This window comes from Chiloscyllium plagiosum, chromosome 11 (genome assembly GCF_004010195.1).
Source record: "Chiloscyllium plagiosum isolate BGI_BamShark_2017 chromosome 11, ASM401019v2, whole genome shotgun sequence".
NCBI lineage: Eukaryota > Metazoa > Chordata > Chondrichthyes > Orectolobiformes > Hemiscylliidae > Chiloscyllium > Chiloscyllium plagiosum.
This window is the reverse complement of record NC_057720.1, coordinates 86,706,834-86,734,806: the sequence shown is the minus strand read 5'-3', so window position 1 is coordinate 86,734,806 and position 27,973 is coordinate 86,706,834. Positions and strand designations below refer to the sequence as shown.

The following is a 27,973-nucleotide window of genomic DNA, read 5'->3' as shown; positions in this document are numbered from 1 at the left end:
GGGAGAGAGAAGCTGCTCAAATCTAGAAGGGACTCAGGAAGTATTGTGAACTTATTGCAAATAGGATTAGAGAAAATACTGTTTTGTAATAAAAGCTACTGTACCTTGATTTCTAGTTTAGTTGGGATTCTCTTGCATTTATACCAACTTATGTTAGTAGTGATTTGACCACTGCAGTATTATGGGACACCTGGACAAGTTAATTCATAACATTCTGGTTGGAGTTGTCTAACTTGTTTTAAGGAGGAACAAGACAATATGTTTAACTATGAAATTAATACTAATCCTAATAATCAGATGACCAAAGCATTAACATTTTAATTTATGATACAACTATTAATAAAACAGTATTATGAAAAATTGACATTTAATGTGTAGAGATGTTTATAATACTTTGCAGTATCTAACACATTTAGGGCAGATTTCTTTTAAAAATAAGAGCTCATATTCCCAGAAATGTACTCTAACATCTTTTCTTCCAGTCTTTTGTCACCGTACGATTCCCAAAAACTAACTCTTCAAAGCTGCTGTGTTCTCTCCCGTGTTTTAATTAAGACTACTGGATGCCTACTTTGAGTCATATTCCACAACTGATTGGATTGGGCAATGGCCAAGAGATTCTAAAAATCTTTCCATCTACCGACAGCCCCTGATATTCAGCATGAGTGAGGCAGATAGCTGACAAACATCAATTCAATACCACATTTCAAAACTGAGAAGTGACTGATCATTTTCTAATAGTCTGTCAGATTGCTTGAGGGTGGAGCAGGAGAGGATATAAGAGATAGGAGCAGAATTAGGCTATTTAGCCCATCAAGTCTGCTTCCCCATTCAATCATGGCTGATATATTTCTGGACCCTATTCTCCTACTTTCTTCCTGTAACCCTTAATCCTCTTACCAATAACAGGCTATCTACCTCTGTCTTGAATATACCCAGTGATTTGATCTCCACAGTCCTCTGCAGCACTGAGTTCCACAGGTTCCCCACCCCTGTCTTGCTGAAGACATTCCTCCACATCTCAGTTCCACATCCCTTCACCCTGAGGCTAGTGGAAACATCTCCACATTCACTCCATCCATGCCTCTCAGTATTCAATAAGTTTCAATCAGATACCTCCTCATCCTTCTAAACTGCCAGGGTCCTCAATTGTTCCATATGTGTCAAGGCCTTCACCTCTGGTATCTTTCTTGTGAACATCCTCTGGACCACCTCCAATGGAGGGACCAAAATGTTCGCAACATTCCAAATACAGTCTGACTGGAGCCTTATACAGTTTCAGCAGTACATTGCTGTTCTTCTCATCCAAGAGGTTATTGTTCCTCTCAACAGCTTTATTGCTCTTACAAGAGGTGCTGCCTTACTGCATTCTTTAAAATGAGGGGCAGGACCTGTTCCTGACAGAATAGAGGATCAGCTCGTCCAGAAAGTTGACAACATGTACCAGAAACCAAGTATGGTGATAATCAAGACCAAGAGGAATGCTTTACCATCCCTTTCTCTGTAATTGGGATTTTCCAACTATCCCTCTCTCCTTAAAGGTTACGTTGGTCCAACATGTTCGGCACTGTGTTTGAGTGTGTCTATAATTGTAATGCAACTGTGTGGGCTAGGTTGAACAGACCAGAGTTCCTTCCCAGCTTCCTGAACGTCTGAAGTTCATACTTTCGGACTTTTGAAGTGGTGTTGCGGCAAACTGGGTCTATTGATCTCTCAAACAGAAGGAGTTCGACAGCAAAATCTTCAGGGCTGCAAATGAGCGGGATTATATATTTGTACCTCTGTATTCAAGCAGACTTACTGGAGAACTCCTAATATGTCCAGCTAAATACAGAACTGCAGTTGGCCCAAACCAATGTGTCTGTCTGGAGCTCTCTAAAAAGCATGATCCACACTTGAATATCTTTTAACTACGTCAATGTAGAGGGAAAATAAAAACACTTTTAAGGCACTTCCCAGGGTGCTGACAAACAACAAGCTGCCAAGTCAATTAGGATGGGTGAACAAGAACTGCTCTAAGGTTGGTCACTAAGAAAGGTTTAGAGGGAGAGTGGAGGGCAGCTATGATGGGAACAGTATGTTCTAGGAGACTACTTCAATTTAAGGAGATTAAATCTCCTTTTTCAACCACTTTTTTTTCCCCATCCATTTAAACACAAGGGTAGGAATTTTGATTTGAGCTTCCGAGTGCAAGCCAATGCAGGTTGGCAAGGACTGCAGTGATAGATAAGTTGAAGAAAGATTCGAGGTTTGGATAACCTAGAGTTTGTGGAAGGTTGGCCAGGAAAGAATTGTACAAGTGTGGAGATGATAAAAGATATGCCTGAGGTTTAGAAGCAGCTAACAGCAGATAGGCAATAATAGAGGTAGACTGTCAGAAGACGCAAAGTTCCATGTTCAGAGTGAGGCCAGATTGAGAAGGAAGAAAGCTCACAGTAACGGTGTAAAGTTAGTAGTGGGAGCTTCCCTGAGGGTCAACCAAGCCTAAATGAGTATTTGGAGAAGCAGAAGGAGAAAGGACAGAGTCAAGGGGGACATTAGAGGTGATCGGAGATCTGAAAGTGGCGCCAATATTGTGTGAAATGCCATCTATTAACAGTAAAATGCCAATAAGCACTTTTTTTGCCAGTCAATGGAAGAGGGCCTTGGAGAAATTTCCTAGAACATGGATAGAGTTCATAAAGAGGGGATGTAGGGGAGACTGAGGGGGAGTACAGTCAAGTGGAGGAGGCCTAGGGGAGCAGAGAAGAAGAATCATTCGCTCAATCCAGACTCTGATACAGCTACATTTCCTCAACAGCCCAGAAATGCCAAGGAACAGCTGGAGTGCCATACCCAGCTGATGTGATTTGCAATAATAGCTCACGAGGGGCTGCACAACAGAAACGGAAAGAAGTTGAGATTGTGGCTGTGCACCAATCAGGCAGCATCCACGAAGCAGGACAGTCAATATTCCAGGCATAAGCTCTTCTTTCAGTTTCTGATGAACACAGGTGTCTGATCAGCAACGAACATGCCTCTTGCCCAATGACATTGGTCACTGCTGGAGGATGCAATATCATGAGGCAGGACCATTGGCCAGGGCAACTGTGCAATATTTGCCAAGATCTTCCTATCCGTAGCTTGCAAATCCAAAACAGCATGCAACCTACAGTTGTGTCCAAGTACTTGCACAGCGTGGAGACATTTTCTGAAAAAAAAGCATTAAATTTACAAGAAAGCTGGCGCCTCCAGATTATAAAGCACTTCCCTCCTGGAATATTTTGAACAGTTTAACTATCTTATCAGGTCATGTGATTGCTTTTCTTTCTCATGATATTCAGTCTCTATGGTGTAACTTGAACCTTAGAGAAATAAATTTTGTACCGTGACCATGGAACGCTAACACACAAGTCCAGCCCTAAAGGAATGCTTCACTGTAGGGAGATGCCTACAATCCATACTAATTTATTGTCAGAGACAGCCTGACAACTCAAAAGCAAGTATTTTATTTCCTATATGGAGGAATGTATAAGGCTGCACAGGACTATTACGGTCCATCCAGCCAGTGTCTAGGAAATAAATCTCAGACTATCAATCTTCTTGTCCAGTAAAATTTCCTCCAGTTCTTTATATGATTCTGATTCAGTTAGCTCTCAGTGGCTCAATTTGGTAGCTTCTACATGTAAAAGGTAAAGTTGCTATAGTCTCATTAGACATAGAAAGATGACTGGTGCTGGTTTAATCTGAGAAGGAAACATAGAAGTCAGGAGCAGGAGGAGGCCATTCGGCCCTTCGAGCCAGGTCCACCATTCATCACAATCATGGTCGATCGTCCAACTCAACAGTCTAATCCTGCTTTCTCCCCATAACCTTTGGTCCCATTCTCTCCAAGTGCTGTATCTAGCCGCCTCTTGAATACATTCAATGTTTTGGCATCAACTACTTCCTGTGGTAACGAATTCCACAGGCTCACCATGCTATGGGTGAAGAAATGTCTCCTCACCTCCATCCTAAATGGTCCAGCCCGAATCCTCAGATTGTGACCCCTGGTTCTGGACACACCCATCATCGGGAACATTCTCCCTGCATCTACCCTGTCTAGTCCTGTTAGAATGTTATATGTCTCTATGAGGTTCCCTCTCACTCGTCTGAACTCCAGCGAAAACAATCCTAACCTAGTCAATCTCTCCTCGTAAGTCAGTCCTGCCATCCCTAGTATCAGCCTGGTAAAAAACAAGGAATTCTTCACTGTGCCTCAGCTGATGGGGGAATTGAACCCACGCTATTGGCAGCCCCTACTGTTTCCACTTTCTTTACAATAACCTCTCATTTAAAGTTGATCCATTTAAAGTGAGTACGTTAACGGCCTCTAATCTCTTGGTGCATCTCTGGTTGTGTTTTCAAATTGTTTCCTGGAGAACCCAATAGGCATGTTGCCTGCTCCCAAAATGAGATCTCTCCCCCTCCCTGACCTCCAAGTTACAGTTTTTTTCCTCCTCTGCAGGCTCTTTCCTCTTGCTGAGCCACCCTCTCCCTACATTTTTTAAACCCATTCATGGGCATCACTGGCAAGGCCAACATATGTTATCTGGGGGCAGTTAGAAGAGTCAACTCTGTGTCTAGTGGGTGTGGAGTCATATGCATGCCAGACCAGGTAAATAAGGACAACAGAGGGGGAAAATGTGAAATTAATGGCTCCTGAATACATGCAGTATTTGAAACAAAGTAAAACAATTAATGGCACAAATATAGCTTAATGGGTGTGATCTTATAGCCATTACAGAGCAAGGATTGCAAGGAGATCAAAGTTAGGAACCGAATCAGACTTTTCAGAAGGACAGGAGAAAAAGTGAGGACTGCAGATGCTGGAGATCAGAGCTTAAAAATGTGTTGCTGGAAAAGCGCAGGTTAGGCAGCATCAAAGGAGAAGGAGAATCGACGTTTCGGGCATAAGCCCTTCTTCAGGAGCATTCCTGAAGAAGGGCTTATGCCCGAAACGTCGATTCTCCTTCTCCTTTGATGTTGCCTGACCTGCTGCGCTTTTCCAGCAACACATTTTTCAGAAGGACATGCAAGAACAAAATGGTGGTGGGATAGCATTGTTGGAATGTGATAGGTTAAGTACAATAGCAAGAAATGATGTTGAATCAGATGACATAGAATCCATATGGGCAGAGATAAAAAAGGGGAAGATGACAGAGACGGGTGTTATTCTCTCCCCCAGTCACCATATCCCCAACCTCACCCGAGCCTTCAGCCGCAGCCATACACATACAGAATTAATCAGGATATAATGGGGGCATGTAACAAAAGCATTATAATCATAGGTAACTTCAATCTTCATGTAGATTGGGACTGTCAGATTGGTAGAGGTAGCTACAAGAAAGCATTCATTGTATATTCAGACACTTCCCTAAATCGGTGTGCTGTAGATCCTACCAGGCATCAGGCTATGTTGAATCTGGTGAAGTGTAACAAAGCAGAAAAATCATGTCAGAGTAAAAGCTCCCCTAGTAAATAGCAACCATAACGTGGTAGAATTTAGCATTCAGTTTGAAAGGAAAGATCGTGGGTCTGAAACAACTCTTGCTAAGCATGAATAGGGTATTTACAAAGTAATGAGTTTTAGAAGTGGCTGGAGTGGACTGGGGAAGGGATTTAGTAGCAAGGGTGTTTGAGGAAAAATGGAAGGCATCTCAGAAAATAGTTTGTGGCTTCATTAAAGATATATTCCAGAAACAAAGAAGGATTCTAAGAAGAAGGTAATACAACAGTGGTTAATCACGAAAGATAAGGTTAGCACCAGAATGAAAGAAAATACATAAATAAATATGGAAAGATTAGCAGTAAGGCAGAGGATTGGAAAAGTTTTGAAAACCAACAAAAGACAACCAAACAAAACTGCAAGGCAGAGAAGATAAATGAGAGAGTAATCTTGCAAGTAAAATCAAGACAGAAAGCACTTCTTAAAATATATAAGAGAGTGGCCAAAGAGGACATAGGCCCCTTAGAGAACAAGGCTGGGGAAACAATATTGGGAAAACAAGAAATGGCAGAGGAATTGAATAAATACTTTGCACAAGTAAATCTTCATGGTAGAAGAGACTAATAACATTCTAAATGTTCAAAAGGCAAAGGGAGGAGAGGAAATAAATACATTAACTATCACAGGACAAAACATGCTAGGGAAACTAACGAGGCCAAAGTAGATTTGAAATTACTCTCAGCTAACTCATTTAGAAGAGCAGAAGCTTGCGAACAGATCGCTTGACAATAAACTCTAATCAATTCCTTCCAGTTGCATGCATACCCATTCCCCCACCTCCTAACCAAGTCCCAGGGTCTAGAGAATGGCTCCTTCCAATTTCGTATGTTGCCACTATTTCTTACAGAATCATCCAGCATAGAAGATGACCATTCAGCCTGTTCCAGTCCTGTGCCCTTTTCAAACCCTGAATTCCACATGCTTTCAGACACTGCATTCCACATGATAATAATGCATGGAGTCAAGAGAAATCTCAGCCTTTGTCCTTTGGTTTCTGACCCTCCTTCCCATGGAAAGTTTTCCCCCAATGTATGTCATCAAAACCCAATAATAAAATCCTGCTTCTCCTTCTCTGCTCTAATGGGAAACAATACTTTTTTTTGCAGATAAAGAAACTTCGCACTTATCACTCAGTAAATCTCCTCTACACAGTCTGTGAAAGTGGCTTCTGGTGATGGCCTTTGTCAAAAGCTCCCCTGACGTTTCCTCATTTACTATGTCAAGTATACTCTCAAGAAATTCAACTTGATTGGTTCGACTGTAACCTTCCCTTTCCCATATTTCAACAACATCATCACTCAAACTTGAACAGCATAAACATTCCCAACTTCCAGCAGTTAATGTCAATGGGCCCATGGGCGCTACTTCAAAGAGAAGTAGGAAATTCTGGACAACATTTGTCACTCAACCAACACCTCTAGAAATAGATATCCTGGCCATCATGACAATATGGCTGTTGGACCTGGATTTGTGCCAACGAGCTGTCAAGTTCCCTATAACAGCTAGTCACTTCAAGAGTTCTTCAATACATTAAAGTGCTTTGGTACATCCTGAGATCATGAAAAGTGTCAGATAGATTTTTTTTAACCTTACACTTACTATACTTGAAGTCTTGTATAGTTTCTCAGAGGTCTCATATTTTCTCTTTCCTTGGTACATTACTTCCATTGAATTATAGTTACTGTTGTAATGTTGGCGAAAGGTGATGCCAATTTGGAGAGGGTGCATAGGAGGTTCACCAGGATGTTGCCTGGTATGGAGGGTGCTAGCTATGAGGCGAGATTGAGTAGATTAGGATTATTTTCACTGGAAAGAAGGCAGTTGAGGGGGACTGTGATTGAGGCCTACAAAATCAGGAGAGCTGTAGACAGGGTGGCTAGCAAGAAGCTTTTTTTCCCCCAGAGTGGAGGACTCAATTACTAGGGGTCACGAGTTCAAAGTAACAGGGGAAAATTTAGGGGAGATATACGTAGAAAGTTCCTCACGCAGAGGGTGGTGGGAGCGTGGAATGCATGCCTGCAGAGGTGGTAGGGGCGGGAACGATAGCGTCCTTTAAGATGCATCTAGACAGATAAATGAATGGGCAGGGAGCAGAGGGATACAGATCCTTAGAAAAGAGGTGACAGGTTTAAATAGAGGATCTGGATTGGTGCAGGCTTGGAGGTCCGAAGGGCGTGTTCTTGTACTTTAATGTTCTTTGTTCTATTTTCCATGGCTAATCCACCGAACCTACACTACCCTGACACTATGGGCAATTTAGCAAAGCCAGTCCACCTAACCTGCATATCTTTGGACTCTGGGAAAAAACCAGAGCACCTGATGGAAACCCATACTTGCAAGCTCCAAACAGACACTCATCTATGGCTGGAATCAAAGCTGGGTCTCCAGCACTGATAGGTAGCAGTGCTAACCATTGAGCCACCGTGCCATCCTAAATAGTATTTTTGAGATAGCATGGTGGCGATGGTGCAGGCTGGTTGAGAATGATCACAAGGCTCCCCAACATGGAGAAGACCTTGCTGGGCTGCTCAGCAGGAAAGAAATGCATTCAGTCTAAGCTGGCAGGTGCATTGGGGAGTCTAGGAGGAGTGGGAGTTCTTTGGGAAAGAGGCAAAACTCTTTCACGGAAATGGGATGGGTCACAATTGCCACCATTCAGGATTCCATAGAATCCCTACAGTGCAAAAAAAGGCCATTCAGCGAATCAAGTCCACTCTGACCCTTCAAAGTCCCATCCTGACCCTATTCCTATAACCCTGCATTTGCCATGGCTAATCCACCTAACCTGCACATCTTTGGATTGTGGGAGGAAACCGGAGCACGCGGAGGAAACCTATGCAGACACGAGGAGAATATGCAAACTCCACACAGACTGTCACCCGAGGCTGGAATCGAACCTCGGTCTCTGGCACCGTGAGGCAGCATTGCTAACTACTGAGCCACCGTGTGCCCCCATCAATGGGAACTGGAGTCTGTTAACAACCCAGGCTGTCCAGACGCAGTTGGCGTGGAGGGAATCTGCGGATGGCAAAATATCCCACAAAATGCAACCGAGTTGGGAACTTACTGCCATTGAGATGAGCTGCCCAATTGGAGGGGGCAGCTGATACAATGGCCAGACTGCCCCGGGAAAGAAGACCAACCCCCCCTACCCCCCAAAACAGCAGGAACGCATCAGGGAGCCATCCCATGCAGCACCCTCATCACTCTCTGCCTCTCCCACCTCCACCTCCATGTTCGCTGTCACAGGGCTGGCAAAAATCGAGCCCCTAAATTTAACAGGCACCTTGGTAACTGGAGATTTCAAATTTATCTAATCAAATAATTCAGGAATACAAAGCAGGATTAGTAATAACGAGTGGGAAAATACTGAATTGTCAATAAAACCTACCCAGTTTACTAACATCCTTTAAGGAAATCATCTGCCCTTAGCTGGTTTGACTCACATGTTCTGGCCATGACCCGGTTTAACTTAGTTGCATCAAAACCTTATTGAAGGCAAACAAAAGAAGAAAAATTGGACTGATCATCTGGCAGTAACTCTCCCAGACCGCTACGCCAAAGTTCTGGCAGAGCTCCCCACATGTGATGGAGGTTGAATTGTAAGAAACTTGCAAGACTTGCAGGGTCATATAAGAAATTGGAGCCCTGAGTCAACACTTATTTCCTGCAAAGAACTTATGAAATTCACTTCTGTAGCATTGTCCTTCTCTCTTCGCAACAGCTTAAACAATGCTAAAAAACAGTTCCAGGAGGCATCAAGGTCATTTGGGTGAGCCTTCCATGTTAACTTTCCAATTTAGTAGAATGGAGCCAGATATTGTGTAAGTGCTTAGAAGGAGAGGGACATGTTTTTCATGTGACATAAACTGACATCAAGCTGAGAGGTTGGCAAAGTGGAAGACGGCAGCCGGGTTATTTTAGTATTTGTCCTGTGCATGTGATACTAAATTGAAATTGGTGATCGGCTTAATGTAAAACTATCAGACGCTAGAAACTGGCTTTTGGGGTGCAGCAATCATCCTGTGGGAAAAGTGCCCTCCCGGGCAGCTGTCTTCTCCTGATGGAATACAGACCAGAAGAGGAGGAAGACGACAGAGGGAAGAATTCTCTCACACCCTAGTCAGGGAGTGTGCTGCCTTCACAATTTTAACAGGATCTACATGCTCTGCTTCAACTTCATGTTTCCCCTTTGCTGTCAGTGAAATGGCCTCAATTGTCACAGTTGTATCCATGTTTTGTCCAATTAACTAAAGCAGCAGAGCTAAACTGGTAGTTCCTTATAAATAGTTGAGTGCTTAGATCAAGTAACCATGATTCCAAATCTAAAAATGTTACAATCAACAGGGTCTTTATCGTGGCTGGTGTTCAGTTGAAGCTAGGTGGTCCACCCCATTTTCTTCTTATTTATGGCATTTAGCATCTTCTGATGAGATGTTAAACCGAGGCGTGACATGTCTGCTCACATGGACATGGAGAAATCTCATGCCATTACTTCAAAGACAAACAGGGGAACTGTCTCTGGGGTCTGAGTTAACAGTAGGTCCCTTGAAATCACAAAATAAAACAGATTTGCTGTCATTATCATGTTGCTGTGCACACATTTGCACCCATATTTTCCACAGTACAACAAGTGATCACACCTCAGAAATAGGGAATTGGTGATAAAACACTCTGGGACATCTGGTTGGTTCAACGGGAAGTGTCAGAGGGCATGCCACTGGCAGCATCAGACATGACTGAAACTGAAGTGCCATCTTGGTGAAGCTACAACAGAGGGTATGCGAAACATGGTGCCAGGCTAGGGGAATCTCACAATCAAAGTTCTGGTATCCCATCACACCTGGTAACAAATAGTGACGAAAAGGGGTGAGAGACTCCAGGACAATTCCTAGTGCCAATGAAGCTGGAGCCCAATAGGTGAGTGCAGAAGATAAGACTAAGATGTCTCCCGCTGTCCTCAGCCCGAAGCGTAGTATAGATGACCACCACCCCCCCCCCTCCCCACCTCAGCCTCCTCCTGTTATCCCCATCATGACAAATATCAATCTGCAGTCACTCTACATGATGTTAAGAAGTGCTGCGCACACAGGAAATGGCAAAAAAATCATGGCCCCTGACAATAGCCTGGCTGCAGAAACGAAGATGCACTCCCGAACTGGCCGTTCCTCAAACCACGCTGTTCCAGCACACTGGCACCTGCCAAATATTAAGAGAACATTGCTTTATAATGTTTATATCCATAACAAGCAGGACAAGTGCAGTGGAGCAAATAGGCCCTGCTCCCCCAGCCCCCTCACCAGTTTACTACTTAATTATCAAAATGATAGATGGTGCCGTCAACAGTGCTGTCAAAATCAATGCTAACTCACCAACAACCTGCTGATCAGTGCTCAAAAATAAAACAAAGGTCTGCAGATGCTGGAGATCTGAAGCTAACATAAACAGAAATTGCTGGAGAAACTCAGCACGTCTGGCAGCATCTGTAGAGAGAAAAAAAAAGATAACGTTTCAAGTGTGAAATTTCTTTCGTCAAAACTGTTCTGACAAAGGGTCACTAGACCCGAAAGGTTAAGCTCTGTTTTTCCTTCCACAGACACAGCTAGACCTCCAGCACTTCCTGTTTTTATATCACAAATGCTCAGTTTGAGTTCTCTCACTGTTACTCAGCTCCACAGTTCATTACATTCTTAATCCAATCATGAGGTAACTGTGACTGCTCTTGACATCAAGGTAACAATTAACAGAGTGTGGCATGATGGAACTTGGTTGAAGTCTGGAAAATTCCCTGCTGGCTACAGTCATACTTGGCACGTGTTGTAAGTTATTTGAAGTCAGTCATCTTAGCTCCAGCATCTCTGCTGGAATTCCTTAGGGGAGTGTCCTTGACCCAATAATCATCAGCTGCTTCATCATCAATGACCATAAGTTTCAAAGTGGGGATGTTTGCTGATGTTTATATAGTGTTCAGTTTGATGTATTGAATCAGTTTTTGTTGGCATGCAGCTAAATGGCAAGTAATATTCACGCTGCACAAGTGGTGGGTACAGAACCTTTCCAACAACAGATTTAAACATTCAAAGTTTGTGAGAAGATTTGTAGCTCGGGTGCTCGTTGTTGTGGTTCTGTTCACCGAGCTGGGAATTTGTGTTGCAGACGTTTCGTCCCCTGTCTAGGTGACATCCTCAGTGGGTGGGAGCCTCCTGTGAAGCGTTTCTGTGATGTTTCCTCCGGCATTTATAGTGGTTTGTCTCTGCAGCTTCCGGTTGCCAGTTCCAGCTGTCCGCTGCAGTGGCCGGTATATTGGGTCCAGGTCGATGTGCTTATTGATTGAATCTGTGGATGAGTGCCATGCCTCTAGGAATTCCCTGGCTGTTTTCTCTTTGGCTTGTCCTATAATAGTAGTGTTGTCCCAGTCGAATTCATGTTGCTTGTCATCTGCGTGTGTGGCTACTAAGGATAGCTGGTTGTGTCGTTTCGTGGCTAGTTGGTGTTCATGGATGCGGATCGTTAGCTGTCTTCCTGTTTGTCCTATGTAGTGTTTTGTGCAGTTTAGATTAGATTACATTACTGTGTGGAAACAGGCCCTTCGGCCCAACAAGTTCACACCGACCCGCCGAAGCGCAACCCACCCATACCCCTACATTTACCCCTTACCTAACACTACGGGCAACTTAGCATGGCCAATTCACCTGACCTGCATATCTTTGGACTGTGGGAGGAAACCGGAGCACCCGGAGGAAACCCACGCAGACACGGGGAGAACGTGCAAACTCCACACAGTCAGTCGCCTGAGGCGGGAATTGAACCCGGGTCTCTGGCGCTGTGAGGCAGCACCGTTCTTGCATGGGATTTTGTACACTACATTGTGTGGACCAACCACACAAATTGTGTTCCTCCAAGAGGTGGACAAGGGCTCAGAATGCTGCTATGTGCAATATATTGCATGGTTTCCAAAAGCATAGCCACTGTCTAAAGTCAGGAGTGTAATGGAATAACCTCTCCTTTCTTGGATGAGTAATCCCAACAAAACTCAACAGGGTTGACATTCAAGACACAGCGACAATATTGACAGGCACCCCATCCACCAACTTAAATACTGATTTCTTCCATCACTGGCATGCAAAGACTACAGTGTTTAACATCTACATGATGCAATGCCACAACTTGCTAAGGCTTCTTGGACAATACCTTGCAAAGCTGAAAATCCTATTACTTAGAAGGTAAAGGGCCACGGATTATTGGCAAAACCACCAGCTCTCAGTTCCCTTACAGTCTCCACACCATCTTCATTTGGGAACATGCTATTCCCACACAATTGCAGCATCAAAATCTTAGAGCTCACTCCCCAGCAGCATTCTGGGTGTACCTGCATATGGCGCACAAACTGCACTGTGACTCAGTACTAATTTCTCAGGGGCCATTGCAGACAGGCTCTCGATCCCAGCTCTGTGGAGTCATGTTCCCTTTAAGTTATGCAATTATTTGGCCAAAATAGGCCACATGTGTCTTGCAGAAAGCCCGCAAGTCATACATAAACAATGTTCCCTTTAGGATGAGCACATGGGTTCACCAATCTAAAAGGGACTGCAGCAAATCGGCAGTGAGCAAACAAATTTGAGAGAGAACATTGCTCTCTATGACACTCATAAGCTGGGACAAATAAAAATTCCGATACAGAGGAACACATGATTATTGTTTGTTGATCAATTCTGTTGTGAACCTCTATGCTCTCTACTAGTTGCAATGTCTCATGTAACACATTTCATGAATTCATAAATCTAACTCGCTCCAATGATTTTCTAGAAGTATTTATAACGTGATCCATCTGTTGAGTTCAAGTGTTTACTTTTCATCGTGGTGAAATTTGAACATGTGGAAAGCCCAAATACACCTAGAAAGATAGTCTTATATCATTGGCATCAGTTCATAAGCAACATAAAAGGAAATTAAGGTTAAACAAGGAACTACTTACTTGGAACGAAGCCTGTATTTACATTGTCTTGAACAATCATTTCTTTGTTTCTTCTTCCATCGAGACCTTCTTCTACCATTTTCTTTCCCATCACTGCCCAGTTTCCCTCCCGCACTGTCACCACCTGCTGCTGGAGGTCCGATATAACAGCTTGAGCTCTCATCCTCAACACCCTCCCTCACCATCACCACCCATTGCTGGAAGCTCCATTCCACTCATCTCTTAGTATCCATAGAGATGAGCAATACAAAACTAGGCCATTCAGCCCTTTACTGAGTAATACTGCACAAAGCAGACCCTATAGTCTGACCAGTCCATACTAAACACAATCCCAAACTAAACTAGTCCCACCCACCTGCTCCTGGCTCATATCCCTCCAAACCTTTTATATTCATGTACTTATTCAAATGTCTTTTAAACATTGTCATTGTACCCATACCCAGAACGTTCATTTCACATGTGAACTACCCTCTGTGTAAAAGGTTTGGCCCTCATGTCTTTTCTAAATCTCCCTCCTCTCACTTTAAAAATGTGGCCCCTAGTCTTGAAGTCCTCCATCGAAGGGAAAAGACACCTGCCATTAATCCAATCTATACCCCTCATGATTTTATAAACTTCCGTAAGGTTATCTCTCAACCTCCTATGCTCCAGTGAAAAAAGGTCTCAGCTTATCCTGCCTTTCTTTATAACTCAAACCTTCCACTCCCAGCAACATCCCGGCAAATCTCCTTGAAGCTTTATTAATGTCCTTCCTATAATGGGGTGACCAGAACTGGATACAGTACTCCAGAAGAGGCCTTATCAATGTCCTGCATAACCTCAATATGACATCCCAACTCCTATACTCAAATTACCAGAAGGCAATTAACACAGACAAATTAGTCCAAAGCAATCAAAAGCAATCCCATTCTCCCAAAGCTCTGACCTTTGTCTATTCCAAACATCAGAAAGGAAAAATAGTCTTGGTCTCTACAGGTTGTTGTATCAACATTCAACTTTTCTTGCTCATCTCTACTTTGCACCAGCAGTGAAATTCGAAATCGTCCTTCACTCAACCATGACTTGTTGATATTCTCATCTTCATTTCACCCTCTTCTTAACCTCCCTTTTCATCAAAGAAGATGAAAAACTGTCTCCTCCAATTCTGCCTAGGGGCTGAGAGAGCGATAAAACACAGTGCTGCATCTGCCCCAAAATATACAGCCAGCATTCAAACTGCTTCTGACAGTATTTCTAACTTCACTTCTGAGTTTCACTCCATTCCTGGACTGAGGTGGCGTCCCATTGCCAATGGCAGACTTCCAGTAGCTCACCAATGTAATGTTGCTTCACCGTTGAGTTGAGGGAGACTATTTTAATCAGGGTTTGATTGCCATTAACTTTTTCCATGTACTGTGCAGCTCAACGTGAGGATGGGAACTCTGGCCATTCCTTCGCCTTCCCTTCCACACTGGTTGAAAAACTGCTGAGATAATTATGTTCATCCATTAAAACAAACATTGCAGTGCTTAGGCTGAACTACAATTGTCTTCGGAGTACAAAATGAACTAAAGCCAAGATCAATGCTAACTAAACAATCTCTGCCAAATGAAATGCCAATATTTATGCTGCAAAACATCAGAAGCAGTCCTTCGAGTATTGTGGTTTAAAATAGTAAGCAATCCTCCAGTGCAAATCTCACTACTGCAGAAGGCATCCAGGATGTGGAGCAGTAATTCCCCCCTACCTTTACCATGCCTGCCATTCCAAGGTTGTTCATAACTTGCTATTAAGTCAGCAATAGGAGGAATTATTAACTTCCAGGCTCACTCCCACTGAAAGCAGTGCATCCCCAGTAAAAGTCCAAATGGCTGAGGTAATCCAACAGACTGATTCACTTAGGAGAGAAAGAAAACAAACTCATATGTGAAACTCCGACCATATGTATAACAAACTAGCAATTGCTTTCAGTGCCAGCAAGGTGGATGTGTTTTCAAAGTTGTGATCACCATCTGACAAACTGCATCAAGTCTGATTGAAAACAGTGTAAGCTCAACTGCCTTTGATGGTGAACACAGGCTACTGCAGATCATCCTCCTGGGTCACATGGACCTTTTCATTTAATTCATCCATAGGATATGGGCATCTTTGGGCCAGCATTTGTTGCCCATCCCTAATTGCACTATCTTGCTAGGGGCATTTCGGAGGACAATTAAGACTCAACTACATTGCTATGGGTCTAGACCAGGTAAGGAAGGCAGATTTCCTTCTATAAAGGACATTAGTGAATCAATAGGTTTTCAATGACAATATTCCCAGGAGATTAACTTTTTAATTCCAGACATTTTGTTGAATCCAGATTTCACCATCTGTCATGGTGGATTTGAATGGTTAACCCCATAATGCTAGACTGGGACTCATGATTAGTAGTGTAGCGACATTACCACTGAGCCATTGCCTCCTTCCTCCCAGCTCCCCAACTGCAGTTCAAGAATGTTTCACACTATCAATTGGTCAACAGTAGTTAGGGATAAAGGCTAGTTTTCATATTGCAACAATAAACATTAAGATAACTAACAGGCTAGTCAAGCAACAGCCTGATACATTCATACTCATGGAATATACCTTACAATGTCCCAGACACCAACATCACCACCCCTGCACATGTCCTGTCCCATGATACTCCCAGTGCAATCTGAAACCTCAGTCTATCCCCAGTTTATCATTACCATCAAGTCACAGAATCAAGCCTGGTTCAATGCAGAATGTATGAAAGCATGCTGGAAGCATGACCGGGCATACTTAAAAATGGGGTGTCAACCCACTGGAGCTACCAGACAGTACTACCTGCATGCCAACAGCATAATCAGCACATGACAGCCAGGACTAGTGGTCCGACAACTGAGGAATCAGTTTTAAGCACTGCAGACCTGCCACATCCAGTTGAGATTGGTTAAGGACAATTAAACAACTCACAGGAGGAGAAGGGGGAGGAGGCAGCTTCACAAATATCACCACCCTCAATAATAGGAGAGCTGAGTGCAGGAGTCAAGGCTGAAGTGTTTGCATCCAACTTTAGCCAGTGGATCCATCTTGGCCTTTTCCTGAAGTCCTGAGCATCACAGCCAATTTGATTCACTCCACATGATATCAAGAAAGCACTAGAGACAGCAAAGACTATAAGCCCTACCAACATTCTGCCAATAGTACTGAAGACATCTGCTCCAGAGCTAGCTGTACTCTTAGCCAAGCTGTTCCACTGCAGCTACAACACTGGCATCTATCTGACAAGGTGGAAAATTTCCCAAGTTTTTTTCTGTAGACAAAAAACAGGACATATCCAACCTGGGTCTTTTAATGTCCTATTTGTCTACTCGTGATCATTAGCAAATTGAATTAAGGAATCAGTGACAGAACCAATATCTGGCACTTGGAAAGTATAACCTGCTCAGGTGATGCTCACTTTCATTTCTGCCAGGGCCACTCATTCCTGACCGCATTACTGCCTTGGTTTAAACAGGGACAAAAGAACTGAATTCCAGCGGTGAGGTGAGAGCTCAGCTCTTGGTATCTGGGCCACATTTGACTAAGAGGGACACCAAGAAGCCCTTTAAAAGTTAATGCCAATCAGGGGAAATTTCTTCACTGGTTGGCCTATCCAGCAAAAAAGAAGATGGTTACCACTGTTTGAGATCAATTATCTCAGCTCCGGGACATCTCTGCAGGAGTCCCTCACGGTAGTGTCCTTGGCCCAACCTGTTTCAGTTGCTTCATCAACGACCTTTCCTCCATCATAAGGTCAAAAGTGGGGATGTTCATTGATGATTGCACAATATCCAGCACCATTTACAGCTCCTCAGATACTGAAGCAGTCCATGTCCAAATATAGCAAGACTTGAAGCTTCTCCAGGGCAATAAATGCTGGTCAGTCAGTGATTATGATATAGCAGAGTCTGCAACGGCTGAATCCAATCTATTTCAGTCCAGGGACCATTTCTCATGGTTTTGTCTCTGCGAACTTGCCTCTTTAGCTCCTGGTTCGCTGCTCCTCCTACAGGTTTTTCATTATTACTGCACTAAAGCCAACTTCACTTTGCTCTGCTCTTCCCCTCCCCCCACCGTTTCTCAGTCCCGATTCTCCTGTTCCTTTGATGCTGCCTGACCTGCTGCGCTTTTCCAGCAACACATTTTTAAGCTCTTTTGTTATCTCCCAATTGTTTGGGAGAACAAGAAGATTCTGCAGAAGTTAGCCTGGTTTCCCTGTTGAATACGAACTCAGGCTTCAGTCTTGTACGTTAAGCAGACTCAACATGTACACTGTGTTATCTTCCAAATACATAAAATATTTATACCACCACAATTTTCAAGTGATTATTTCCATAAGCTATGTCTCTGAGCAAGAATATACCCTACTGCGAAAGTCATTACTTAGAATCCTTTAATACCCAGTGGCTGTGCGATGCTGGCCAAGAATGTAGGGCACAGACACACAGTAATAAAATGTTTAGCAGTGCAGTTAATGGCCCAGACAGCATGCAGCTTGAGATTTGTTTCAGTGAGTGCCCCCTGCTGTGCTCACAAATAAAAGAGTCACAGTAAATAGCATTACCATAAATTTAACTTTTATGACTTCAGGCAACATCCTACTGGGCAATTCTTCAAACCTGAGCTGAAGTAAAAATAATGATTACACACTGATGGCGATTTCCCTGTTTTCATCACTCAGAGCCGAGAGGAAGAGAGTGACATCATTTTTTAATGAATTAATAATTGAGCCCGACTTCTCAAAATACGAATGGTGTTTAGCCCCTCAGCTGTCACTGCAGCGATGTTGGGAGACCTGACATTGACAGCATCTCATGCAGTGACCAGTTCCTTCAGCTCCTGATTGTGTGTGTGTGTAAGTGAAGACAGGATCTGGTTCAGCTATAGAGCTCCAGAGTCATAATAATTCCCTTATGAACTGCTTTGGGATGTTTTATCATGTTAAGGTGCAAAAGAAATACCAGTTTATGCTGTTGTTACAGGTTGGTTCAGAGAACTATCTGTCATTGACTCAAATTCATCCTACTCTCTTGACAGTGTCTAGCACCTTTACCCCCAAGTCCATCCACCTATTGTACTCTCAGTTACCTTCCCCCCAGCCCCACCCCACCCTCACATTTATCTCTCCACTCCAGAGGCTCCCAGCCTCATTCCTGATGAAGGGCTTTTGCCCAAAACGTCAATTCTCCTGCTCCTTGGATGCTGCCTGACCGGCTGTACTTTTCCAGTACCACGTTAATCTTGACTCTTAATCTCCAGCATCTGCAGTACTCACTTTTGCCTGGTTGTAATTCTACGCAAATTGTAACTATTTTCATTCCGTGCTGAGTCATTAACTGCTGTCTCTGCACAGAGGCTGCCCCGACTTGCTGAGTTTTCCCAGCATTTTCTGCTTTGATTCCCAGCATCTGCAGAACGTTTAATCGGTAAGAGATTGCAGAGGTCCGAGATGCAAAGGAATCTGAGTATCTTTCCATATGAATTGGCAAAGGTAAGTAAGCAGGTGCAGCAAGAATTTAGGAAGGTGAATAGAATGTCATCATTTACCAGTGAAGGGAAATGACTACCAAAGTAGGAAGGTTAGGCTTCAATTATACAGGGCACTGGTGAGGTCACATCTGAAATACCGAGCACCATGTTGGACACCTTATTTAAGGAAGGACCTCGGAGGCGGTTCAGAAGAGAAGGAAGTGACTTGATTGAAACATAAAATATCCTGCGTGGTCTGGACAAGGTAAATGTGGAGAGAAGGTTCTCTCTTAGAATCTAGAACTAGGGCTCACTGTTTAAAACTCAGGGGTCACCCATTTAAATCACTGATTCGACAATTTATTTTTCTCTCTCTCTCTCAGAGAGTTGTGTGTCTTTGGAACTGTCTTCATGAAATAGTGGTGAAAGCAGAGTGCTTCAATATTTTTAAGGCAGAGATAGATACAAAAAAATGAAAGAACTACGGATGCTGGAGATCAGAAGTGAAAACAGACATTGCTGGAAAAGCTCAGCAGGTCTGGCAGCATCAGTGGAGAGAAATCAGCATTAATTTTTCACGCCCAGTGATCCTTCCTCAGAATTGATGGTAGCTAAAAACAAAATTGGTTCTTATGCAGAAGGTAGGATGGGGCGAGGGGGTTTGGAGTAAATGATAGGTAGGGATAGAACTCAAAGAGAGAGAAGAGCCATTGGATAAACAAAGGAGTGGTTAACGATCAGGCTATTAATGGGGACAATTAGTGGCTAACAATGGGTGCTGTGTTATAGCAGACCATATGATAATAAGTAAAAACCGAAAGAACTGCCGATGCTGTAAATCAGAAACAAAACCAGAAATTGCTGGAAAAACTCACTAAGTCTGGAAACAGCTGTGAAGAGAAATCAAAGTTAACGTTTCATGTCTGGTGACCCTTTCTCAGAACTGAAAGTCTCTATATTTGTTGCAAGGTCTTTCGTTTTTGTTGCATATAACTAACAAGGCCTGGTGTGTGGGGGTTGGGAAGGGACATGGGCGAAGGTGCCTCAAGCCCTAACATTGTTGAATTCAATATTGAGTCCAGAAGACTACAGGATCCCCAAGTGGAAAATGAGATGGTATTCTTCCAGCTTGTGCTGAGCTTCGCTGGAACACTGCAGCAAGTCTGAGACAGAGATGTTGGCCAGGGGACAGGGTGATGTGTTGAAGTGGCAGGCAACTGGAAGCTCAGGGCCTTTTAGATAGATTCTTGTTAAACAAGGGGCAGCATGGTGGCTCAGTGGTTAGCACTGCTGCCTCACAGCACCAGGGACGCAGGTTTGATTCCAGCCTCGGGTGACTGTCTGTGTGGAGTTTGCAAATTCTCCTTGTGTCTGTGTAGGTTTCCTCCAGGTGCTCCGGTTTCCTCCTAGAATCTAAAGATGTGCAGGTCAGGTGAATTGGCCATGCTAAATTGCCCGTGGTGTTTGGTGCATTAGTCAGAGGGAAATGGGTCTGGGTGGGTTACTCTTCGGAGGGTCGGTGTGGACATGTTGGCATGAAGGGCCTGTTTCCACACTGTAGGGAATCTAGTCTAATCAAAAAGGTGATCAAGAGTAGCCAGGAATACGGATTTAATATTACAATCAGATCAACCATAACGTTACTGAATAGCTGGCTCAAGGGGCCAAATGGCCTACAATTGGTCCTGATTTCTTTGTTTACGTGTGGAGGTCTGAAACTCAGCTCAGGATCAAATGGGATTTGATGCTTATAAACAGTGCAGCTCAGCATTAGACAGCTACCTCGGAGTCAGAGGGTTGGGAACAGAGTTCAGACCACAAATGGTGGCCTTGTAACATTAGATTGCTTCTTAATCTACCTCTTCAGGACCAGATAGTCAGATAGACAGCCTGACAAGTCAGAGACCCAGTGAGATGGTCAACTGCTATAAATGTCTGACATAAACATGGAACCCAATTGTTTTCAGATAATGGAGTAGGGTTATGTTACAGTGTCAATACTCTGCGCGTGCAAATCCCATCATGTTAGTTTAAGATTTTAACTTCAGATTAAAATATATGGTATTCAGAAAAGGATCACAAAGCAGTCAGCTTGTTGTAAAAGCCCAACTAGTTCACTAATATATCTGTGGGTGAAAGGGGATCAAACAAAGGCATATACCATTCAAGTCAGCTCTCGATGGTTAATCCACCACATTAACATTCAGTTCATTTGGCCCAGTGATTCCTTCCTTAATTGTGAATCACCAAAATTTCACAACTTTCATCTCTGCAATCTCACCTTTCTGGAAGAAAGTGTCGATGAGCAGCAGTCTCCTCCGTCATAGTGACAGTACGCCCTGTTATTGATTGTGTCACACCAACCATCAGCATGGAAAGGCTGCAGCAACAAGAACACATAACATACAGTTCAGTCTTTGAAGAGTGAGCTCCAATCTTCACTCAGCAATCACTTCTCAGGAGTTAACTCTTCACTTCCGAGAGAACCTGGATTAAAAGCAATTATCATGGAAACATGGAAAACAGGTGTAGGAGTAGGCCATTCAGCCCTGTAAGCCTGCATCACCATTCAATATGATCATGCAATCTTACTCTCTCACTCCCTCTTTCTTGCCATACCCCTTGATCCCTTCAGCTGTAAAGGCCGCCTCCAGCTCCCTCTTGAATATATCTAATAAACTGGCCCCAACAGCTTTCTGTGGGAAGAGGATTCCATGGGTTCACAACACGGAATGAAAAACTTCTTCCTCATCTCAGTCCTGATTGGCTTACCCCTTATTCTTAGACTGTGACCTCTAGTTCTGGATTTCCTCCATATCGGCAAAATTTTTCTTACATCTAGCGCCTGTTCAGTCCCATCAGGATTTTATATGTTTCTATTAGATTCCTGCCTTATTCTTCTAAATTTGAGTACAAGCCCAGTCGATCCAGTCTTTATCGACTCCATCCGATGTATTACCTGGTTTCCTCTGTTTATAAGCGGGTGATTCCACAACTGGGGAATTGTGCAAATTTCAACAGTCTATGGGGCAAAGCGGAGTAATAAACGCACACTTCCTTGGATGGTATCATTAACAGTGCTATGAAGTGGCAATTACTCAGCAGCAGCTCACTCTCTGACAGTCAGTTTGGATGCCACCAAGGCTACCCAACCCCTGATGTCATTGCAGCCTTGGTCTCAACATGGACAAAAGAACGGAATTCCACAGGGGAGGTGAGAATAACTGCTGTTGGCGTCAAGGCTACATTTGACTGAGTGTGGCATTGAGAAGCTTATGAAAAATTGAACTTAAATTCAAGGGCAAAATTTCTCAACTGATTAAAGCTATTTCTAGCACAAAGGAAAACTGTAGCAGTTGGCTTGAAGTTGTTTGTCTCAACCACAATTCAACTCCAGAGTGGTGTCCTAGACCCAACCATCTCCCTCTGTAAGACCAAAGGTGAGGTTGTTTGCAGATGATTGCATAATGTTCAGTATTAATTACAACCGCCAACATACTGAAGCAGTTCATATCCAAATGACCTGAACAACATTCAAGCTTGAGGAGACAGGTGGCAAGTAACAGTGACACAGAAGCACCAAGCAATAATAATTTCCAACTGGAGATAACCTTACCACCTCCTATTCACTTTCAAACACCTTAGCAACAGTAAATCTCCATCTTCAAAATAATTGCACAGTGGCAGTTCTGTGCACCATTACAAGATGCAATGCAAAAACTCACCAAAGCCTCTTTGCTATCACCTGTCAACTCCATCTGAAAGACCAAGGGCAATAGATACATGGCAACAACATCTTGTGCAAGCTCCCCTCTAAACCACAGACCACTCTGACATTGAACTACATCGTTGTTCTTTCATGATTGCTGGGTCAAAATCCTAGAACTCCCTTCCTAACAGTGTTGTTGATGGACTCAATCCCACCTTCTCAAAAACAATTATTGATGGGCCACTACGTTGGCTTAGCCAGTGATGTCCACATCCATGAAAGAATTAATAAAATGCTTATAACTCCATATTAAGATTATCAAAGAAAACATTAGTGTCTACAACCACATGTATCACATAAGAACACGGTATTTCTATCAGAAAAGTGTTTATGTAATTATTCCCAATTACTTAATGAGCTCAGTACTTATGACTGTGCAGAACAAATGCTGTTGATGACAAGTGTCTGTTTAAAGATTTCAAGTGATAAAGCTACAATGGTATCCTGAAGAAGGGCTTATGCCCGAAACGTCGATTCTCCTGTTCCCTGGATGCTGCCTGACCTGCTGCGCTTTTCCAGCAACACATTTTCAGCTCTGATCTCCAGCATCTGCAGTCCTCACTTTCTCTACAATGGTATACAACAAACCTGCAAAAATATAAACCCCATCAGCTTGTTATATTGTAGCAAATGACTAGAGCATGCTGTCGTAATCTAATGAACAAACTGAGTTTCAGTCTCACCTTAGACCACAATTTTAAATGAGGACATGGTGGAGACTCGCATATCCAACTTTTGGCACTCCAAATTCTAATTTACAGTAAAGGCCTTTAAGGAAGATTAAAATTCCATTTTACACAATAAACATTAGTTTCAACTTCTAAGCTGATTGCAATCTGACATAGAACATAGAACATTACAGCGCAGTACAGGCCCTTCGGCCCTCGATGTTGCGCCGCCCTGTCATACTAATCTGAAGCCCATCCCACCTATACTTTTCCATGTACGTCAATTTGCCTGTCCAATGATGAGTTAAATGCACTTAAACTTGGCGAATCTACTACCGTTGCAGGCAAAGCATTCCATACCTTTACTATTCTCTGAGTAAAGAAACTACCTCTGACATCTGTCTTATACCTATTTCCCCTCACTTTAAGATTGTGTCCCCTCGTGTTTGCATTTCCCATACTTGGAAAAAGGCTCCCCCTGTCCACCCTATCTAACCCTCTGATTATCTTGAATGTCTCTATTAAGTTACCTCTCAACCTTCTTCTCTCTAAAGAGAACAGTGGCAACTTTCAGGGATCTGTGTACATGGACACAGAGATCTCTCTGCTCATCTGCACTCCCAAGAATCTTACCATTAGCCCAGTACTTTGCATTCCGATTACTCCGTTCAAAGTTATCACCTCACACTTGTCCACATTAAACTCCATTTGCCACCTCTCAGCCCAGCTCTGCATCCTATCTATGTCCCTCTGCAACTTACTACATCCTTCATCACTATCCACAACTCCACCCATCTTAGTGTTGTCCGCAAATTTACTAACCCACCCTTCTAAGCCCTCATCCAGGTCATTTATAAAAATGACGAACTGCAGTGGACCCAACACCGACTCTTGCGGTACGCCGCTAGTAACTGGACACCTATATGATCATGTTCCATCAACTACAACCCTCTGTTTTCTTTCAGCAAGTCAATTACTGATCCAAACTGCTATGTCTCCCACAATCCCATTCCTCCGCATTTTGTATAATAGCCCACTGTGGGGAACCTTATCGAACACCTTGCTGAAATATAGCCTATTGTGGGGAACCTTATCGAACGCCTTGCTGAAATGTGGGTAATCAATATTTATAATAAACTTATAAGCCAAATCCAAATGACATTTCTCTGTGCTATGAAAACCCAAATACGTTTCATACATACAACTTAATGGATGCGCTAAAGTATAGCAGGGTGTTGTGTGACGATGCTGTCACTTTAAAAAAACGGTTATTTTGTCCTGGATTTTTGTGAAGAGAGGTTGTAAAGGCAGAGGTGCTGAAGTGACTAGGGACCCAGCCTGAATTTATATATTCTTTTAAACCAGTTTAACAATGGAAGGGAAGTGGCCAGTTCTCCCAGTTCAGATTCTAGTTGTTTTTTTTAGCTGTAGCAGTCACAAGATGTTGGAGTCCAGAAGCGTTGCAAGCTTCAGTAAAGGATTCCTAACTGACTTTCCCTGAAATCTCTCTGAATGTTGTTCCCTTCTGCCTGTAAGAATCCCTGAATTTATCTTTTTGCCAAAGAGTGTGTTTATGGGATGTTACTATATCGGAACAGTTAATTAGTTAAGTTGCTGTATTGAGTCAGTTAGGTTTTCCAATCGTAAAGTTATTCTAAATTGCACTTTCTTTTGTTTGTGGTTCAACTGTAGTGTTTAAATAAATTCTGTTTTGCTTAAAGCCGAGTAATTTGACTAGCTGCATCACACCTGGAACATTCACTTCACATCCACCTTTAAAATAAGAAAAAGTTAGGATCTAGGCTACCTTTTTAAAATATTTTGAGGTGGTCTGGCTTGGTCCATAACAATAGTGATATGTTAGATATAAGTAATGGTGTCATTTCCTTCAATTCCCTCCATCTTCAGAAATACAAGACAGGCATCACCAATTCGAAATGATAGTGAGGTTTACTTGCGGTTCATCCAGAACTGACTAACCTTATATTCACACCATCAGCAGGACATTCAACTTCACCATGGATAGCACTGTCCTTCTCCATTCTCACCTCAGCTCATTACAGGGATCCTCATTCATCTCATTCTCACCAGGCCAGTCTCACCCTTTCCATATTTCGTACAGCTAAGGGTGTTCAACTTTCAAATAGAAAACAGTACCAGTCCCACTCACACATTCCCCCTTGTGTTACTGGCCTCCACTGCCTCTCAGTTACTGAGCACCTTCTGTTTAACATTCTCACCCTCGTGTTAAACTCCCAGCATGGCTTTTCACTGTTCCCTGTCTCTGTAAGTTGCAAATTCCACTCCAAGGCAAACACCATCAAGGCGTCCTTCACTGTAGCTGGGTCAAAATCTTGAAATGCCCTTCCTAACAATATTTCAGATGTCTCTACACCATAGGAACTGCAGCGGTATAAGGAAGCAGATTATCACCACCATCATGATAATATACAGTGGTCTGGTTGGCAAAGCCCATACCCTCTGAATGAATGGAACATAGTTCCCTCCTTCCCCTCAGGAACCCTGGTTCTTTCACTCCAGCACCTTCTCCATCTCCTTCTCTTCTCAATGGCCATTCTGCTGTCAACTGTCTAGGCCCTGAGCTCTACAATCCATCCCAATACATTTCTGCCTTTCTCTTTTCTTATAAGGTCCTCTTGATCAAACATTAGGTCACTTGCCTAAGATCCTGCTGGATGGTTACTGTAACAGCCATTAAGTGAGCAGCAGGGTTTCATTTGTTTGGTTTAAAATGAACTCACTTTGGTATCAAGAAGGAAAAATATAAAATACCCACTTTAAAACAGACAAACTAATTAAAACTAGTCCAAGTTGTGATTCTATTAAATCAGAAAAATCATAATTACACACATTGTGCTCATCATTCAGTGGGATGTTCAGCATTAAAGGTTAAAGATAAGGAAGCATCAAGCACCCCTTCTGCCCCAGCAGTCCATACCACCCACTATTGTACAAATGCTGCTCCCTCCACACTTCACATCAGGTTTGAAACATTAGCTTGCTCTCTCTCTCTCTCTCTCCACGGATGCTGCCTGACCCACTGTGGGAAGCATCAAGCACCCCTTCTGCCCCAGCAGTCCATACCACCCACTATTGTACAAATGCTGCTCCCTCCACACTTCACATCAGCTTTGAAACATTAGCTTGCTCTCTCTCTCTCTCCACGGATGCTGCCTGACCCACTGTGATTTCCAGCATTATTTTGTTTTCAGTCAAGCATCAAGCATTAATTGTTCTACCTGAATATATACAACTTAACACAGTAACATATAATATGGATCTTTAGCGTATTTCACCTGAATATATTAACCCTTTGTACCTGGAAAATCAAGTTATTCGAGATGGGAATTTGCAAGTTGAATCGATTCACTAAGTGCATAGAAATATCCTCAGTACATGCGAGTGAACATATTCAACATAAGTACAGATTTTAAACTCAGTGACTGGGTTAGATTTCTATAAGATTAGAATGGGTTAAATGCGCCATTACTTGGGGAGAACAAAGTTTAAAATCACATAACACCAATTTATAGTCCAACAGGTTTATTTGGAAGCACTAGCTTGTGTTAACAATCTAGGTTTGTTAAATATATCATTTTACTTGCATGATACTGTAATCTTTTGCGATAAATTCTGTCTTATGGTCCTGCTTCACAACCACCTGAGGACTATAAATTGGTATTGCGTGATTTTACACTTTGTTCTCCCCAGTCCAACACCGGCTCCTCCCCATCAAGGATAAGGTCATGAAGGCATCAAGGCTGAGAATGTCTGGAGATGTGCACTCCCACAGCGCATGAACTACAATTCTTCAAGAAGGCAGCTTCACCACCAGTTTCTCAAGGGCATATAGGGATGGGTAATAAACATTGGCCAGCCAGCAACGCCCTTACCCCATGAGTGACTTTAAAAAAAAAAGTGTTTTCAGAGAAACCATCACGACAGAATTGACATTTCCCCCCCCCCCCCCTGCCTTTGGAGTGCCCGAGAATAGCCAGAACTGGTTTAACTGGCATTGCTAAACCTTGAAAATTCTTCATGCACTCTAAAAGGTTTGCAAATTTCAATCTCAAAGTTGGTTAGACAGTAGAGGTACACTTGACAACACATCTTAGGTCAGTTGGACATTATGTCCATGTGTTATTATGTGAATGCTCCATTTTTTTTTAAAAAGAGTATTCTGTAAATCACATTTATTTAAAGAAACAAATTCCTTGCCTTTAATATTAATTTCCCTCTATTTGGCCACATTCAAAATCAGACATATGCTCAGATATCACAAGATGTCAGTAGACACAGTCCAAGTTAAATAGCCTGTTTACGTCTACACTATCCAAATCTCTCAACATATTCAAAAATCTGGATCATGTTATACCCATTTCAATCTTTCCTCTAATCAAAACAGATTCTTCCTGTTCATTGTTGCGAGAGGCAACCCTTCAGTATTAGAATAATCCTTGTTGCTAATTGTATAAACCAATACGTCGAGATGGCTTTAAAGCAGTTGTATCCTACATTGT

General features: G+C 42.9%; 1 protein-coding gene across 2 annotated transcripts in view; it reads right to left on the bottom strand.

Annotated features, from left to right (window-relative positions):
- The window catches only part of LOC122554652 (pappalysin-2-like), a 404,730-nt gene that overhangs the window by 12,801 nt on the left and 363,956 nt on the right, over positions 1-27,973 (bottom strand). For both annotated transcript variants that reach the window (XR_006313051.1, XM_043700014.1), the window contains exon 21: positions 21,277-21,375. Coding sequence is in view for 1 of the 2 variants with exons in the window: in XM_043700014.1 (XP_043555949.1) it covers positions 21,277-21,375 (99 nt within the window). In the remaining variant the exon portion in view is untranslated. The remainder of the gene's footprint in view (positions 1-21,276; positions 21,376-27,973) is intronic.